The sequence below is a fragment of the Danio aesculapii genome, chromosome 6 (genome assembly GCF_903798145.1).
Source record: "Danio aesculapii chromosome 6, fDanAes4.1, whole genome shotgun sequence".
In the NCBI taxonomy this organism is placed as follows: Eukaryota; Metazoa; Chordata; class Actinopteri; order Cypriniformes; family Danionidae; genus Danio; species Danio aesculapii.
In genome coordinates, this window is record NC_079440.1 from 33,897,049 (window position 1) to 33,917,561 (window position 20,513).

Sequence of the window (20,513 nt, forward strand, 5' to 3'; positions counted from 1 at the left end):
TATATATATATATATATATATATATATATATATGACTGCAAACTTTTTTTTTTTTGCATTAGGCTAAAGCTGCTTTATTCTCTTTAGACTAGCTCTCATACATAACCCGTTATTTCAGTGTGTGTTTTTCCAGGGTATTGTGGTTATTTAATTTAATGAATAAACATTCATTCTGTTACAGCTTTTCCTCAGTCACTTTGGTCCATTTCTCAAATCAGAACTGAAATTTTTAAAACTCCCTGTTCAATCTTCAGATCATCGTGTCAGTTGTGCACATCAGAGAAGCAATTTCTTATTATGAACAAGTTGCAAATGCTTTTGTACATCCATGCAAATGTGGTTAAGTTTTTACATGAAAAATGCCTGAACAAGTTGTCAAAATATTTCATCAATATTATGACTTTTTAATAATTATATGTATTTACTATAACTAGTATAGTATATTATATATATAATATACTATAACCTTTTTTCAGCCTGGTTTTAGAGGGGTTTTGGTCATTTCCAGCCTGGTCTTAGCTGGTCAGGCTTTGAGATTACCAGCTAAAACCAGCTTGACCAGCCTAGCCAGGCTGGGACCCCAGCCAAAACCAGCTATGTCCAGCTTAAACCAGGCTTGTTTTAGTTGGTCATTTTCCAGCTTGACCAGCTAAGACCAGACTGGAAATGGTCAACCAACTAAAACCAGCCAACCAGCCTAGGCTGGTTTAAGCTGGATTTTTCAGCAAGGATGTTTTTGAATTGGAATGTGTCTCTCCTGTTTACCTGTGATCCGAACGAGTAAAATGCGTCCTACTAGCGTGAAAAAGGGCAGCATCAGTCATGTTAAATTTGCCGACTTCCTCTGTCACATCTGCGTAGTCATCCTTGCCTTTCTCATAGTAATCTTCATAAACTAGCCCACGTACGGTGCGCGATAGCCTTGAAAAGGCCGCGCACTGCAGCACGCAATTAGGACAAATAGACTGACTGCATCAAAATGCGTTCATATTGAACAATGACAAGAAATAATATAGATCGCACCACCAAACACATGAAAACGACAGTAACGACCGTGGATTTAAAAAATGTGAGTAGAAAGTACAGATATTTGAGTAAAAATGTAAGAAGTAAAAGTAAAAAGTTGTCAGAAAAATAAGTAGTGGAGTAAAGTACTGATACCAGAAAAATCTACTTAAGTAAAGTAACGAAGTATTTGTACTCCGTTACTTCCCATCTCTGTAATATTACTTATAATAGTAATGCATTACATTTAAAAAGTAAGTAATATTACTTGAGTTACTTTAAAAAGTGCAACGTGAGTTACTTTTTTATCTTGCTTAATTGGCTTTTACAAAATATATTGCGGAATAAAAATAGCCTTAGTCAGGTTGAATCACACACTCGATGAGAGTGTACTGCGAGGGAACAGTCGGCTTGCACTCATGATCATCTGGTCTCTTTTTTTCCACAGCAGATGAGTCAGTTTACTGTTGTAGTAACTGAATAACTCAAGGTATTGGTTTATTTCGAGTCAAAGGAAGCATCCTGTATGCTAGTACTGAAGACGCAAACCATTTTATGACAACTCAGTTCAATTTAATGAACTGGTTCGACCGGTTCACTTAGAAGATCCAGTTAAAACAAATCGCCCGTCATCTCTACAGACAGTCATAAACTAAAACAATGGCAGGCCTGAGACTTACATTTTTGCAATGGATTTTTGTTATTTTGAACTCATCGAAGAAAAGAAGTGGATTGTTGTTAAGTGTAAATTATGTGTAAGTAAACCTCTTGACGACGGCAAGAAACATGACATCAGAAAAATAAAAAAAATAAAAAATCTGCTACAAAGCACTACACCCATACCCCACCTCCAGCTAAACAACGAATGATTGACATCAGTTCACGTTCTCCAGGTAAAACAATTAATTCGACTAAACTAAAAAATAGGGTTATTGCTTTTATTGTTGAGGAGATGCAGCCACTCTCTAGAAGCGGCTATGTTTTGTAATATAATAAGATGTTTTTCTCTTTTGGGAAATGATTTACACATTTGTTAAGGCCACTGAAGAAATTTCTTCAATGTATAAAGCTCAAAGATTTATTTTGATTTGGGGATGTTTTTTGTCGTCTTACTGTTCATTTTGTTATTAAACATTTTAAAGGTTTAAAATCAGTTTTTGCCTTAATATAAATTAATTTCATGTTAGTACTCTTAGGCTTTATTGCAGTCTTTATCTCAATGGACAGTGAATTAATAGTGACTAATAACACAAAACGTACAAAAGTAGCAAACACATTACATGCTGTCATTAATCTGTATTTATAGCATGTATAGCTCTGGGCTCAGAATGTTCTCAAAATATAATTTTTTCCTACATTTTTTAACAGGAAATGAAGCTGTAGGTTCTATAGGTGGCTGTTAAATGCAGAGCTTCTCAATAAAAAGGTGAAAAAACACCTACAAGTTGTGAAAGAGATCAAATCTCAGGCATGTAAGGAAAAGTAACGCAAAAGTACCTCAAAAGTAATATAACACAATTTTTTCTATAAAAAAGTAATCATGTAAGACAATTAGTTACTTTTTTGGGGGGAGCAACTCAATATTGTAAAGCACTACTTTCAAAAGTAACTTCCCCCAACACTGTTTACTAGTTATTTTATTTTAAGATAAGCTCTGAGGTAAACTATCTTCTTCCATTTTTGGTATGGCAATAAATATCAGGTAAAATGGTATTCAAACTCGCATTAGTAGCATTTAGCACTGAATAAAGCACATAATCAGTGCCTGAGGGGATCAAAGTAGTTTATGCTGTTGTTCAGCCACGGCATCGCAGAAATAGAAACAGTTTTTTTTTTTAAATAGACATTTTGCGAGTCACCTTTATGGACAATTAGGACTAGTCCCGTCACAATAATCAATATATTGACTTATGGTGAAATACTGAAATTGCCGTAGCAATATGACTTTACAAATTCACAAATAACGTTAAAGCCATTTTACATTGACAATTACGTTTTACTTCACCGGTGTCAATGTTAATAATTGGAAATTTACCTAATAGGACATTTAATAATAGGACATTTACATTTTTAATGGTTTATGGCTATTTGCATTATTATGCTGTAATATAATTAATATATAATCAGTGGCAAAAATTGATCTCAAAATGACAATAATATCACTTATCGCAACAATTTCTGTGACAATATGTCATACAACAAAAATTCCTTATCGTGACAGGCCTAGTTAGGAAAAAAACTAATGTGTCGCAGCATAACATCGCATGTAATTAGAATGTACTGTAAATGTATTGCAAAATCAATTCAAAGTTTTCTACACCCAAATCTCACGTCACGTCATCAAGTCAATAAACAATGACAAAAACACTTCCGACGAGAATGAAAGGTTTGTAGTGTATGACACATTTATAGCTACTTTGTTAAACTTTAGATGTATATACATGGTATATCATTTCATTCTGAAAACAATAGACACAATCCCTCTAAAATCATAGGAGCACGATGTCTACATATCAGCAGACGAGCAGCTGAGAAAAAAAAAAGTGCACATGGGTTTAGAAGGATCTGAAAAATGTCATGGCATTCCATCAATACTGACTAATGACTTAAAAAAAAAAGAAGACACCATTAATGGAGACGATCCATCTGTACCATCAAACATCCAATCGCGTTCACACACACACACACACACACAATTACCTACACAAGCACCAAAACATGCACACTCGGCTTCTCTCATTCTCTCGTACACCAAATGTAAAATAATCAGAAACACGACGAGAGCTTTTACACACAGTGGCAGGACTGAGCATAGTCTTCTCTCCCAGTCATCTTTTAAAATAATAAAAAAGTCTCACACTGGGTTTGGAGCCCGACACCTTGGTCACACTGAACATTGTCTAGAGATTTACCATAAAAAAGGAACCAAAAACAATCCAGAGAGTGACAGCTCCTCAAGAATACGCCACATTTTCACATCTCCTTGATGTGGCATTCGCATCTATTGTTCCTTGATATGTTTTGTTTACTCTCCCCACGAGAAATTCAAAATGTGCCATGAATTGAATCCTTCAAAAGCTGCTGTGCAGTCTAGTTGAGGACAAAACCAGGGCTGAGTACTAAATCGACCTCTACGGGCTTGATAGAAAAGCTGACAGATTCAGTCAATCTTATTTTTTTCATTCATTTATCTCCTGTTAAATAAATAGTAGAAAAATAATCCTTTCATCTTCAATGTTTTCTGAAAAAAACAAAACTGTATCGTATGTACCTGCCAAATCCACTCCCGCGTAACCTCTACAGAGGTCAAACGTTCGCCTATATGGTCAACAAGCACCTCAAGGGGAGCAAGGAGTTCAGTTCCTCTCCTCTTCTTGAAGGGTTGGTTGGTGTTGGGTATTAGTGGTGGTGAAGGCAGGGTTGGGGGTTGGTTCTGAGGTCACGGGTGGGCAGGATCAGCACTCGGCGTCCACACTGTGAACGGTGACGGCGGCCTGGAGGTGGTGTGTGTGCAGATGCAGAGGGTGGTGCGTGTGGGGGTGCCGATAGGGGTGGAATTTGTGGCTGAGAAGAGCGGCTGTCTGTGGAGGAGTGTCCAGGTCAAGGTCCTCGTCGTGATTGCCCACATCAACGCCCGCTGAGAGAGGATCGTTATTGCAGGGCGGGTTCTCACTGTCCTCCTGAGGGCTCATGGTGCTGTAACCTGCATAGAAGAGCAATCAAAATGAGCTTTTTTGGAAGCTACAGTTAGTGTAAGTTACAGTTGAAGTCAGGATTATTAGCCCTCCTGAATTATTAGCCCCCTGTATATTTTTTCCTCCCAATTTTAGTTTAACGGAACACTGTGAAATGTCAAAACTTAAACAAATAACTTTGACTTGTTACAATTAAATCAATTAAGTTTGACAAACTTAATTTATGAGTTTTCAGTAATAAATTTAGTTCTTTTAGGTGTGTAACAAGTTTTAGTCATTTATTTATGGCAAGTATAAGCATTGTTTACTATTAATAGTAAACAATACCAAAACATAAAAGTATTATTATTATTATATTAACATGGAAGGGAAATTATTCGTACCGCAATAAAAGTATTATTACTATTATTATTGTATTAACGTGGGAAGGGAATTATTTGTACTGTACTGTTCCATTCTTGTTCTCTTAAATAAAGGACAAACTTGTTTCACCTAAAAGAACTAACTTAATTTATTACTGAAATCTGTCATAAATTAAGTTTGTCAAACTTAATTGATTTAATTGTAACAAGTGGAAGTCATTTAAGTTTTCACTTTTTACAGTGAAAGATTTTTTCAACACATTTCTAAACTTCTTTCATCTTTGTCATGATGACAGTACATATTTTACAAGTGATATATTACAAGATACTAGTACTCAGCCTACTTAGGCTTAATTAGGTATAACAGTGGTTTGTTCTGTAGACAACTGAAAAAAAAGCTCAAGAGGGCTCATAAAAAAAATATAGCAATTCCTGTAAAAAATTCCTTGCTCCGTTAAACATAATTTGGGAAATATTTGAAAAAGAATTATAATAATATTTTGTCTTCAACTGTAAAATGGTCACACTTTCTTCTGAGGTACAATTCATGCTATTAACAAAGCATTAGCTTAACAAACATCTTATTTGCTAATAATTATTACGGTAGTAGTTGGATTTAGGTATTGTGTAGGGTTGGGGATGTAGAATAAGATCAAGCAGAATATGTATTTTAGAAGTAACAATAAACAGGCAATATCTTAATAATAGGCAGGCAATTCGCTACAAGTTCATAGTGAGAATTGGTCCCTATACTGAAGTCTTACCATTAAATTTGAGTCTAAAATGTCCTACAAGTACAGATTTTTACATCTCTAAAGCTCCCTTCAGGCTACACAATTTTTAATCTCGGTTACGACAGTCATTGTGTCATATTTTTGTCTGGATAAAAGCTTGATGTGTCGTGGATAACAAATATGCCAGACTGCTTCGTGATCAATCACTCTGTAATGTCTATGAGCATTTTGTCACCAATAAGCCGCATAAAGTACAAATGACTTTAATTGATTATTGGGTGTTTCCCCCCATACATGCCTGTTTTTTTTAATAAAAGTACACTACCTGACAAAATTCTTCTTGCCTATCCAAGTTTTAGGAACAACAAACAATAACTTGACTTCTAGTTAATCATGTTGTATCAGAAGTGGCTTATATGAAAGGCAAAGGCCTCTAGATTATGCGTATTTCACCAAAATAAAATATGATCATGCCTTGATTTTTAATTATTTAATTAAGACAGTAATGTCTGACTTTGCTTAGACTAAAGTCTTGTCACTTAACAGAAATAATGTACAGTATCGAATATAACGTCATGGTTCAGTGGAAAAATAATTAATATTGTGTATGACTCCGATGAGCTTGAAGGACAGCATCCATACATCTCTGCAATGACTCAAATAAATTCATCACAATTCTTTGGATTCATCTTCAATGCCTCCTCCATCTTAGCCCATGCTCAATAATGTTCATATCTGGTGATTGGGCTGGCCAATCCTGGAACAACTTGACCTTCTTTGCTTACAGAAACTTTGATGTGGAGGCTGAAGTATGAGAAGCAGCGCTATCCTGCTGAAGAAGTTGCCCTCTCCTGTGGTTTGTAATGTAACGAGCAGCACCAATGTCTTGATACCTCAGGCTGCTGTTGTTGCTATCCCCTCTGCAGATCTCTCGCACACCCCCATACTGAATGTAACCCAAACCATGATTTTTTCCAACACCAAACGACTGATTTCTTTGAGAATCTCAGTATTTGTGATGATTGGGATGCAGATCAACAGATGATTCATTAGAAAAATCTACCTTCTGAGACTTTATTCTAAACAGTCAACTAGAAGTCAAGTTATTATGTTGCTCTCACAACTGGGATCCACGACAAGACTTTTGTCAGGTAGTGTAGATAAGTAGATTCATTCTGTGCCAGCAAAAGGTGCTAAATACTATAAACAACACATATACAGAAACATTATTTTTCATGGATACCAATAATAATGTCTTAACCAGTGTAATGTTACTTATAATTATAAAAACAAGCATTTGTTCTACAAACACTGATACAGTAGCAGTAATGACTACGTTAATTATGTAGTTGCGGTTCACAGGAGTGGCAGAAGTGTGACATGATGTTCTTGTTCTTTTCAGTTTTATCTTCGAGCAAAGCACATGCCCTGACACGTACGTCCTACTACACCTATTTTTATACGAGCGGTTTTAAATAATAAAATACAATACAAATGTTATGTCAGACTGAAAAAAGGAAAATCAAATAAACAAGAAATGTGATTTAAAGCTTGTATGCAAATTATACACCTCCTTTTAGGCAACTTTAGAAAAAAAAGCTCATGTTAATGTTGACAACAACCCAAATCCATTTCCCTCTGTCAACTGCTACAGTTCCTGTTTAGACAGCAACGCAAGAAGTTGAACATTCAATAGCTGAAGTGAATAATAAATGAGATGCTTTCTGGCAACTAAATGTCACACACTGCCTACAAAAACTTGTGTAAAAATAAAAGTACACACCAAGAGCCACCAATACACTAAATGCAAAACTGAAAGAACAAACTAGTAATTTATACACAGTTTTAAGCCAAATTTAAGTTTGTTTTGAGACTCTGAGCTTTCCAAAACAAATGTTGTGCCTGTTGATACATCCATGACAATTATATTGACCTTATTCTTCAATGCGGAAGTGTGCGCGTTTTTACGATTGTTTTAGAACTTCCGATTCAGCTGCCTATGGGAGAAATGACTAGGAAAAATAAACGGCAGAAAACAGTCAAACTACTTAATCTACAAACAAGTGTTTGCATGACAATACAGACCAAGTAGAATAATATAATAAGAAAATATCAGTTTGCAACACCAAGCAGCAAAACGAGCTGTTTTTAACGTCTAAAAATGAATAGAAGTGAATGAGACCGGAAGTCTCGAGCCAAAATGATTCAAATGGCTGCGCCCGCTCGTATGCGGAGAATAAAGTTAATAGGTTAACATGGTATTTTCTGTGGTTCATTTAGTTAAAGAGTGACCAGATCATGTTGGCAAATTGCAATTTGTTAATGATTTTGGGAGAGAAAGATCTGAAGCCTTCCTTGTTTTCTGCAGTTAAGCCTTAAAAATAAAACGAGTGAACTGCTGAATGTGTGTTTTGTTTGTAACCACTCATTCGATTCAAGACTTTTTTTATTGTCTGTTATCGGCAGTGACGAAGAAAGTACTGAAAAATCATATTCAAGAAAATGTAGTGCAAGTAGAGTAAACGTATCTGTTCTAAAGCCCTGGTCAGATCATATGATTTCGGCACGATTTCGGCACAATTTCCTTGACGTTGGATGTCGTTGGGAGTCGCAAACAACAAATGGACAAGATTCAATCCTTTCTTCTCGTGTAATGTGGCATACTTCACGACAACCGATACCATGTCTGCGATGCCTCACGACACCATCGCAGAAAGTCTAGCATGTTTAATTTTTTACCTTCACGATGAGTTCCGTCACGTGGGTGACACTAATTTCTCAGTTAAATCCGCAAGTGCTGCCTTTAATGTGCAGGTCAGGTAATCAAAAAATAGCTGCGTATTTACTTATGGGTGGGTCACGGGCAGATAAGCTCAAACATTTGGTTATGCAAACTTTAACTACTTTCTCTAAAATATTAAGGTGTTTTTAGCAATTTTATTTGACAGACACAAATATGCAGACATCTCCATTTTCACAACAAGTTTGTGAGTTCTCTTAGTCTTCAAACAGAGTTCATTCTTCCAAGGTAATCTGGGAACACATTCAGTGCTGCGAATACATTGTAAAAGCCTGTCTTTCTTATTCAAATTACTTGATTAAAGTAAATTGAAACTGACATGCGCAATGGATGATTTTGTCATTAAAAATGAAAATAGTTTAATATAATTTTCTCTGAAACTGTGAATATTTCACTTTAATTTTATTTAACAAACCAGTTTTTGTTTTGGCGCTATAGCAGGGATCACCAAACTTTTCCTGGAGGTCCAGTGTCCTGCAGATTTTAGCTCCAACCCTAATCAAAAACACCTGAACAAGCTAATCAAGGTCTTACTAGATATACTTGAAACACCCAGGCAGCTGTGTTGAGGCAAGTTGGAGCTAAACCCTGTAGGGCACTAGACCTCCATGAATGAGATTGTTGACCCCTGCACTATAGCATATAGGGGACTTGTTTTGAAGCACTTCACCTCAGATGTTATTCGTTATTCTTGTTTATATAGTAGATATTGGACCAAAAAAATTCATTAAAATTAAAATACAAATTATGACAAACGAAAAATTTGTTTCAAAAGATATATTTTTTCATACACTAGAGATTCATCTTTTAAATCAATGACCTACTGCCTAAATCAAGAGTGCTTAATGCAGTTCCTGGAGATCTACCTTCCTGCAGAGTTCAGCTCCAACATCAAATACAACTAAACCAACTAAGCAGGATCTGAAGAAGCACTTGGTAATTAAAGACAGGTGCATTTAATCAATGCTGCCGCTGAATTCTGCATTTAGGTAGATCTTCAGAAACAGGAGGAGTGCAGAGTGCCAGACTGATTCCTGAAATACCCCAGTGACAGACAAGTCACAGTATTGATCCCATGGGCTCGCCTGAACACTCGCTGGTGACCTACTCACACCTAAAGCTTCTCCACGATGGACGTCCACCGTTCTCCAGCCTCTGGCGGCTAGACTGCAACTGAGCCTGGTTTTTCTCAAAGTTTTGTCCTTCACTTTTGTCAATTGGTGAGGTTTGTTTGCCAATGGCTTCCTTGGTTTTGGAGCTGCGCATCAATGGATTTGCTCTTCAGTGTTTGGACTTTCAGCAGTGAAATTTTAACCACACTGAACTGAACTAAACTGAACTTCAAATGTAAAAACCAGACTGAAGCAGTTTCAGTTTACTAGAACTTTTATGTTAAGCTGATTTGAAACAATCTACATTGTAAAAGCGCTATAGAAATAAAAAAGATGAATTAAGTTTTGGGCACCTCTGGTCTATGTGTGCGTAGGGGCATGTCTGGGCATGTTTTTTCACTATTAATGCTTTCATACTGTATTCGTTGTAATTCTGAAACATCCAAGCTGTTCTGTCTGATATGATTTCATTGGACGGGAATCACAGAACTTATTCTACTTGGCCAATCACTACAGACAAGAAGAAAAAAAGCAAAGTACTGCAGGTTTAAGCAAAACATCGCTATACAGTAAAAATACAGATACAGCACAAAAAAATGTACTGAAGTAAATATACACATTTTAAATCTACTTAGTAAAGTACAATTCCTGAGAAAAACTACTCAATTACTGTAATCAGAGTATTTGTAATTCGTTAGTTTACGCCATCGGTTATCGGCCAAAACTTCCTTAGGAGTGAAGCGTATGATGTTGATTTTAATAGCTTGTGTATTTCAAACTTCTTCCAACCCCATGCAAAGAATAAAAACAATAGCTACGAGTATACCAGGTCCTTACAAACAGCACTAAAAAGGCCTTGTCCTGCAGTCAAGTGGCCAAACGTTCAACCACGTGTGACATTTGGAACCAAATCGGAGCTGAAGAGAAAGGTCAAAAACCTCTTATGATGCTCACTTTGATCAATGTTTGCATGAGCCTCTTTAAAGCAGATTTGGAAGCCGCTCTAAACCTCAGCAGTCAGACTAAAACAGCTGGTTTACTGCTTTGAGATCAGGATCTATCCCAAAACATAAAAAAACCTAGAAAGCAAATAAGTACTTAAAGCCATCTCCTGGCGAATAATACTAAAAAACATCTCTGTTTAAAGACATTCTTAAAACCTCGATCTGAAGCGAGTATATCTGCGTAGCTCCTGGCGAAAACTGGCTGTGTTGGTGGATGGGTAATGAGTCAGAGCGCGCAGGAAAAAGCTGCATATGCGCTCAAAAGCCAAATCGATATTGCTTTAAACCGACCCCTTAAGCTGGATGACTGAGCAAGCCTGTGGGAGGCCACCTCTCACCCAGCCAAATAAAAATACAGGAAAGAAACTTTTTGTACTTGGTCTTTACCACCTCTAACTGTTCTGGCATCTCTCAATCTGCCCACTTTGCTGTCTTTCTTCCTCCGGTTCTCTCATTGCACCTCTCCTTGTGGAATAGGCCTGCCCTTTCTCCTCTTGCTGGTTACACAATGATCTCCAGAAAGCCTGCTGTCCCTGAGGGGCGGCAGATTTAGCATGCACTATAGACTCAGTGTAACCCAAGCCCGGAGCCGCCAATGAAATACAGGCCCAACACAAGCATACACTGAAGGCATTGCTTTATTTCAATAAGAAAACTCACTAGATTTTTTTTAAGTGAGACATTTGGTGGTGGCTCTTTTGAACATTACTTTAACCTTCGTTTTCAAAAGGATCTTTTTTTTCTTTTTGATTTTAAGGGAAGAGTGTACTGACACTGCATATTCACGCTTACCGTGGTCACTTTCAGTCCCTGACCGGCCCCAGTATCTCCGCCGTCGTTCTGGACTGTGTGTGTGCCTCTCAATAACTGCAGCAATGAATCGAGTGTTGCTGACTGCGGAGAGAGAGAGAGAGAGAGAGAGAGAAAAAGGCAAGCGGTCATATAACAATAAAACACTTGGGTCTAAAGCTGACCAGCGCAGTGCAGGAGAACAGGAAATTTAAAAGGCAATAACACACTTGCAGATATTTCTCATATAAAAGGTTATACTGAAGATGAACTCGGTAAACATTGAGAACAAATGCAAAAATATGACTTATTCAGACATGCAAAGCTACACTCAGCCTGCATTTGAATCAAGTTCACTTAGAATAATTATTTCTAAACATGCTGATGTATTTTTACATTTCAAGTTACATAATTTGATTTACTTATTTTGATCAAACGTGATTTACCTCAGCATTTACTTTACCTTGTGTGGTTTTAAACCTTTGTCTATTGAACAAATAAGACATTTTGAAATATGCTGGTTGATGGTACCCCTCGACTTCCATGGTTGCAGAAAAATTACTACAGTCTAAAAATGGGCGTTTTTTTTTTTACCATGGTTCGCCTCATTTTGTTCTGCGGTCAGCCGCAGCATTCTGTCAAACTTTTATGCTTAAGCTGTTGTAGTATATTTATACAGATGACTAAACTGATCAAACAACCAATTATGCCACACTTTATTATATTCAGTTATTTATTTAACCCAATGGTTGAGTTTAAAACATTTGGTGCTTTGTTGGGTTATTTTGAACCTTTAATGGGTTATTTATTCAATACTCAACCATTTGGGTTAAAAATTTCAACCGTTAACTGATTTAACTGACACAGAACAGCTGTATTAATATGCGTATGTAATGTTGTTTTTGCGTTATTATATTTATTTAAGCTCTAATGCAATAATATTGTTTTTTTTTTTTTAACAAATTACCTGTTCCTGTCGTGTTTTTATCTCCCTTTCACCAGCACTCTTAATTATGATACAAACGCGCGCTTCACAGCCGATCTATATTTAACAGCTGAAACACTTTCTCTACCTCTAGATTACTGGATTAGCAAAATAGTCAACTTTACAGCAGAAAAAAAGGTGTTTACAGCCTGGTACAAAGAAAGATTTTGGTTCATATAGCTAAAATTACCCTTCATGACAACTGTGGGGGGGGGGGGGTAATATTAGCTATATGAACCAAAATCTTTCTGGTCGTCGTCACTTCACCTCAGCTGATTCCGGCTGATTAGCTGCTGAACTCGAAATATACATCCTATTTTTGTTTTGTTTTATGTGGCTTTACACAGTCAATGACCTTTTTGGAATTATTTCCTACAATTATCAGATAATATGGCATGCTGTGTGCACTTAATTGTGCTCACAAACCATTCAATTTGCCTCCATTTCTCAGGTGATATATATATACATATGTATATACTTATACCATCTCAATAAATGTATTTGTTTTATTTAGGATAATGTATCATTTATAATTTTCTTTAGACCTGTAAAGCACTCCAGAATCTGAAAGATTGATTAGCTGTAGGCTATAGAACAGTCATCTGAAACATTGTCATACAGTTTTATGCCTGGATTTCATAAAAAGCCTTTCATTTATTAACACAGACTGTATTTGCTGTGGCTCAATGCTATGCAGTGTAGTGGCTCAATGTATTACAACGGTGTTTTTAAAAGTCTAAACACTGTATTGATATAGTATACAACCAAGCACAAGTGGTCAGAACACAAACGAGTCGCAGGTAATGAAGGATTAGGCGTTTCCCCAAAGAAAAGCCTGTCTAAGCAAAATACTAGCAGGTGTCTGTAGCTCTGCCTCTTTGTTCTTATTTAGTTTCCCCCGGTTAGAGCGATGATGCACGAACAAAATGGCGGAAGTTGGCCATGCCCATTTGTAGCTTCATTCGCGCTCTTCAGAAACCTATAGGTGACGTCACAGATACTGTGTCCATATCTTTGACAGTCTATGGGATACATACAATCTCTAAATCATCCCCATCATTCTTCCTCTCTTCTCAGGCATGGTGGGCCAAATAAAAGGTTACCATGGGCCCACTTTGGCCCGTGGGCCCTAGTTTGGGCATCTCCATTCTATATAGTATGAATTTGAGTAGTATGATTGAAATTCGGACGTAATCCATCCACCATTGGTCATGACCACATGACCTACCCACATTATTTGCGTCGCTTTGCTGCCATTCACGACTACTCCGCTTGTACACCGTTGTATACGTACTACATACTATGGAAGTATGCAATTTTGGAAGCAATCTTTTTTCTAAATAACTTCTTTTATGTTCAGAAGGAAATCTCGAATAGGTTTGGATCAAAGTGAACGGTGAGTAAATAATAAAAGAGTTTTAATTATTGTGTGAACCATCCCTTCAACAACGAACACTACAGTAGAATATTTAGAAATGAAAGATTATGACATGCTCTAAACCAGGGGTAGGGAACCTATGGCTAGGGAGCCCCATGTGGCTCTTTGACCAAAAATATGTGGCTCTCCAGCTGTCTCTGGAGAATTATAACTGTCACAAGAAACTAGTTTCCTATTAAAAATACAATTACAATTCCCTTTTTATTGTATTTTCTACAGCAAAATTAATAAGAACTCAGTTATTAAATTACTTTTTAACCAATGCACATATGTGATGCTTAACTTGAATCGTGACACCAATAAAGGGCAAGCAACTTACATTTCTATGGTAACCTCGTGCATGTAAATACAAACAGCATTCATGAGTGGCGATGGCAAAAAGAAAAAAAATCTATAAATTGTCCTTTGTCCATACAATATGATGCGTTATATTTGTTTATTTTTGAGTAGTGCATGAACATAAACAAAGGTTTTGTTTATTAATAAATAAAGGTTTTGTTATATACACACCCCCAATGGCTCTTTAAAAAAATACATTTGCTAAAACAAATCAGAAATGGTTCTTTGCTGAAAAGGTTCCTGACCCCTGCTCTAAACTGTTTGTTTACATGTTGAGGTTTATAAACTAACCTGTTTTGTTATTAAATTTTGCACCTTCATTAAAAATTACTATGCAAACACACAGATGCAAGCACATTATAGTCAGCCAAACGCTTTCCAAACAATTTTAGTCTTTGTTTTTGACAAAGCTGGTCAGTTCCTGTTTACAGGTTGCATTTGAGCCTAAACGTTTGTAGTATTTTGGGTTAAGTTCTTAAACTCACTCTAGACTATTTCTGCCACAATGATGATTATTCTGACAATTAAAACAACAAAAACAAAATTGAATGCACTGACAGTTATGCATTTACAATGGCAGTCAATCCTGCATCAAGTTTGCCAATAAATGCCATACATGCTTTCTATAGAACAAGTGTTTTTTTTTCCATTGACAATCAATGTTATATCCTAATCCTGCTCAATCATTCAGATTTCTGAGAGTTAAACAATGTAGATTTCTAACAGAACAAAATGTAATTAAAACAACTCTGTGCTATAAATCTAATGCTATTAAATATGATTCTGATTACAAAACGCGTGTCTGAACGAGAATGCAGAAACACATTATAATATTGTCACTAAAGATGAGCCCAAATACGACATCAGGCTAACCCACATGCCCGTTTGAGGCAATTATCAAACAAGAATGACACAGCACCATTTTGAGCATGACTGCTTGCTTTTCAGTCTAGAAGAATAAAACAGCACACCGTACACAAAGAATCGAAGGATTATCATCCATTTGGTGCCTGATGCACTCTGTGAAAAACAGCATTGACGGTAGAATATACTGTATAATGCCACGGATGTGATGTACATAAAGCCCTCGGTGAAATCGCTAATGCTAAAATGGCCATTATAGGTTTTCAATGTTAATTCATATGAAGCTGTGCCAGACAGGCAGCTGGGTGTATCTTACTTATTCCTCTGTCTTCATGGCTGTCTTCATCTCTGTCATCTCGCTCGTTGTCCAGGTTGGACATCCGCACAGACATTTCTGATAAAAGAAAGAGAGAAAGACAGACAGGCAGAGGAAAGGATTAGAAAGACGGAGCAATCCTGAACTCATTTGATGTAATTTACCTTTGTCTTCTCTTTTGGTTCACAGCCATAAAAAAAACAAGAACAGGCGTCAAATCTAAATTGATGAACTTCATTTTTGCCCACGAATGCCCAACAGACATTGCAAAACTGCAAAGAGCCGATTCAAGGGAATATAACATATTCCAGTCCATTCGATCTAAAATAGAGATTGAAACCAAAGCAGACCCTCTCAGACAGTTTATGTAACTGCAAAACAGACTGAATCAAGCAGATTTATATTGCATCATATCAAGTAAAACTTCTTGCACATACTGAAGCTGAGTTTGCTAGAGGGAGCGACGGCGAGAGAAGTGGGAATTCAGCTCTTTAAATTACTTTTATATCCGTCTAAGGTCCTTTCAGCGGTCAGAGGTGTTTTAGTATCTCATTAGCACAGGGAGCAGTGCACTTTAAGAGTGCACTCAATAATTTTTCCCTCATTACAGGGAGTTTCACTTGCTCTGTCTCCAAAATGACTTTTCATGCTGACTTTACCCTTCTCTTTATCGGTTTACACTTTGTATCAAAATGTCTGTGTTCTGAAGCAATATATACAATGCAGTTCACATCATGCAAGCAAAACACACATTTGAATTGATGTCGAGTATCGTATCACATATTTTATTTAATATCATGTCAGCTTCTTGGTGAAGCCCATTTAGAATAATTTAAATATAATAAATACATAAATATATAAACAAGCAAACAAAAGCTACACTCACCGGCCACTTTATTAGGTACACCTGTCCAACTGCTCAACGCATATTTCTAATCAGCCAATCGCATGACAGCAACTCGATGCATTTAGGCATGTAGTCATGGTCAAGATGATCTGCTGCAGTTCAAACCGAGCATCAAAATGGAGAAAGAAAGGTGATTTAAGTGACTTTGATCGTGGCTTGGTTATTGGTGCCAGATGGGCTGGTCTGAGTATTTCAGAAACTGCTGATCTACTGCGACTTTCCGTCAGATGGTCGGGTCAGAATTTGGCATCAACAACATGAAAGCATGGATCCATCCTGCCTTGTATCAGTGGTTCAGGCTGGTGGTGGTGGTGGTGTAATGCATCGCGTCAATGCCACAGCCTTTCTGAGTAATGTTGCTGACAAGTTTATCCCTTTATGACCACAGTATACTCATCTTCTGATGGCTACTTTTAGCAGGATAACGCATCATGTCATAAAGCGTGAATCATCTCAGACTGGTTTCTTGAACATGGCAATGAGTTTACATGAGTTCATCTTAATCCAATAGAGCATCTTAGGAATGTGGTGGAATGGGAGAATCGCATCATGGATGTGCACTCAACAAATCTGCAGCAACTGCGTGATGCTATCATGTCAATAGGGACTAAAATCTCTGAGGAATATTTCCAATACCATGTTGAATCTATGCCATGAAGGATTAAGGCAGTTCTGAAGTCAAAAGGGTTCCAACACGGTACTAGTTAGGTGTACCTAATAAAGTGGCTGGTGAGTGTATATTACATTAGACTTTTTACATTAAAATAAGATAATACAACTCTAAAACTTTATCTGGCAAAATTTTACGAAACAATTTCTTAAAGGGATAGCTCACCCAAAAATGAACTCAAAGAAACTCAAAGGATATAACCACAAATAATAATTTTTGGGTGGACTGTCACATTAAGTGAGTTCAATTGGAGTTAAGTAAGAGGCTGTTTACACATGGTATTAATCTGCATTATGGCCAATTAGATCACAAGTAGATGGAGACGAATTTACATATACTACTGATGTTTTAAAGACCATGTAAAATCCAAATTTAGAATGTTTATTTTGCTTGCTCACATTGTTATTCTTAAGGTGAATAATTAACCCGTGCAAATTAATCCACTGAATTGAAGTTTTGTTCATTTTTAATCAAAGTCTGTCCATTTGCTTCCACATTTGGAGTGGCATTCCTTTAGTTGACATCCACCTAAGTGCTTTTATAGCAACTGTATTTCAGTATCCTTAACCGTGGCACTCTAACAGTTAGTTTGCTATGAGGGAATGATTCAATATTGAACTATTGCGAATATTGGGAATGAACTCAGCATTCCATTTCAGTTGGAAGCACTTCATACTGAAATAAAACCTCTGGTTTACGTAGACTTTAAAGTTGTGAATTTTGCCAAATGCAAATCAAATCAAACATGGCGATTACACAACCTTGTCCTTTTTTTATATCTCTGCTAAAGTTAGACACATCCCTTACTGCTGATTGGCTGCAAGTGTTTTGGAAATTGATCCAACATTGTGGCCAAAAATATTGCTTAGAGCAACTTAAATCTGTCTCTCCTGTCCACTTTCCTGAAGTCTTTTAGTTCAAGTGTCAATTGATAGTTGTATACATGTATACAAACTAGCACTGATGAAAACCAACTGTGTTGTCGTCTCGCATTGGCTCACGTCTGGTCCCATCTAGACTAAAAAGCTGCATGTGAACGCACCAAACGAATGAAATCTGACTGATTCAAGAGTGTGCTTTCTGTTTCTGGGCAATAGGATGCGCCTTTCCGCACCACAGGGGCAGTATCGGTTTTCTCATTCAGAATGGCAAAACCGGAACTTACTATGGTCAAACAAAGCAGTGTTTAGTACTATTATCACAGTAATTGTCACTTACCATGGAAGAATTCGCTCCTGCAAATATGTCTGATAATCTAATAATCCATATAGTTTGCAAATATTTGAGAATTGTAGTGAAATACTATTTCCAGTACTGGGAAACACCCATACACACTCATGCACACACACACACTACAGCCATTTTAGTTTCTTCAGTTAATCTATAGCGCATGTCTTTGGACTGTGTGTGAAACCAGAGCACCTGGAGGAAACCCACACGAACACGGAGAGAACATGCAAACTCCACACAGAAATGCCAACTGACCCAGGGACTCGAATCAGTGACCTTCTTGCTGTGAGGCAACAGCGCTAACCACTGAGCCACTAGTTGCCCCTAGTGCATATCAACTAAATTCAAATAAGGATAAAAGACACGAATGCCATTTCTTATGAGTACCAAATATAAGTAATCATGTTTTCTCCATAAGACTCAAGTGTCCAGACTTACCCTGTGCAGCCAGCGGTGACATGTGCTGATGACTGCGACGATGGATCTGGTGCCTGTAGGCATAAACGGCCAACACCAGAACCATGATGCATCCCATAATCCCTCCTGCCACAGGGCCCACAGGAGCACTCTTGATCATGTTCAGAGAAGCCAACTCCTCATCTGAAGACATGCAAACATAATGACATGAAAAAAGGTAGCATGCATACTAATATCTTTCCTCAAGGTAAAACAGTGCATGTAAATGGTGTAAAAATACTAATAGTTATCACCATACTTCCTCACTTCATTGATTATTTCAGGAATTGCAAACTTTTTTCAATTTATATTCTAAAATGTTATATTTATTTAGTGAAATATTATATGAAGTCAGGTTCAAAATTTTCTGGAATGAACCGTTGAATACAATCAGCCAAATTATGTATAAACATATACAGTTGAAGTCAGAATTATTAGCCCCCCTTTGAATTTATTTAAGTATTTCCCAAATGATGTTTAACAGAGCAAGGAAATTTTCTACATTTTTAAAAAAACATTTTAAGGTAAAAATAATTAGCCCCTTTAAGCTATATATATATATATATATATATATATATATATATATATATATATATATATATATATATATATATATATATATATATATATATAGAATAAACCATCGTTATTCAACAACTTGCCTAGTTACCCCAAACCTGCCAAGTTAACATAATTACCCTAGTTAAGCCTTTATATGTCACATTAAGCTGTATAGAAGTGTCTTGAAAAGTATCTAGGAAAATATTATTTACTGTCATCATGGCAAAGATATAATATATAAGTTATTATAAATTAGAGTTATTACAACTATTATGTTTAGAAATGTGTTGATTAAATCTTCTCTCTGTTGAACAGAAATTGGGGAAAAAATAAACAGGGGGGCTAATAATTCTGACTTAACTTGTTTGTAAAAACCTTCTTCTTAACGGAAGAATAAACAGTAACACTTTAAAATAATGGTCCATAAGTTAATGTTTGTTATTCCATGGTCTGTTGAAATTCTTGATTCTGATTGGCTGGAGGGTGTACATTATTTTCGTTGAAACGCACAGGTAGTTCCAGTCACTTTTAATCACAGTTCGAAATAAATGCGCTTCTCCCAAACATATGTAATTACCATAGCAACTCATATGTGCTGCCCAGAAACCGATGAGGAATGTTGGTAAACAGGAAATCCGCAAAATTAGAAAAATACTCATCAATTATGCCACAAAATCAAGTTAAGAGTTTTCCAAGCGAGATTGTGGTTATTTTAAAGTATTTTTAATTTCGCTGCTTGTCATGTGGTCCTTCGCCTCCACGTTGTGCATTAAAATCCTTTAACGCACGGCAAGCTGTTGATTATCCCTTACTTAATGGATTTACTAACATGAACAAACAACAATTAATAATACATTTATTGCTGTATTTATTCAACTTTGGTTAGTTATTTTAGTTAAATAACGTGAATTCATGTTAACTCACTGTGCTTTAACTAATGTTAACAAGCACAACTTTGAATGCAAATAATGCATTACGCAGAGTTCAGACTGCATGATTTTAGCCCCGATTTTGACTCGCCGACAGGTTGACAAATCGCAGACAAAGGCCTGAAATCTCAGGCAAATCGATGCTCTTTCACGCAATAACAATCACACAGTGTGAAATATCAAAGACGCGATCTGAGGGAATCGCCATTGAGTTGCTAATGCCCGTGTGATATTTGGCATGCGAAATTTCTGGATCTGTCGGCGATTCAAATCATGCCGTGTGAAATGTGTTCAGATTGAAAATAACATCAGTGATC

The 20,513-nt window shown here is 36.6% G+C and overlaps 1 protein-coding gene across 1 annotated transcript in view; it reads right to left on the minus strand.

The window, feature by feature from the left end:
• Positions 1-3,387: 3,387 nt before the first annotated feature.
• cachd1 (cache domain containing 1) overlaps positions 3,388-20,513 on the minus strand; it is a 137,124-nt gene continuing 119,998 nt past the window's right edge. Inside the window, exons 24-27 of the mRNA XM_056460039.1 lie at positions 18,689-18,850; positions 15,444-15,521; positions 11,505-11,606; positions 3,388-4,708 (exon numbers count right to left, since the gene is read on the minus strand). Coding sequence (XP_056316014.1) covers positions 4,461-4,708; positions 11,505-11,606; positions 15,444-15,521; positions 18,689-18,850 — 590 coding nt within the window. The 3' untranslated portion in view covers positions 3,388-4,460. The remainder of the gene's footprint in view (positions 4,709-11,504; positions 11,607-15,443; positions 15,522-18,688; positions 18,851-20,513) is intronic.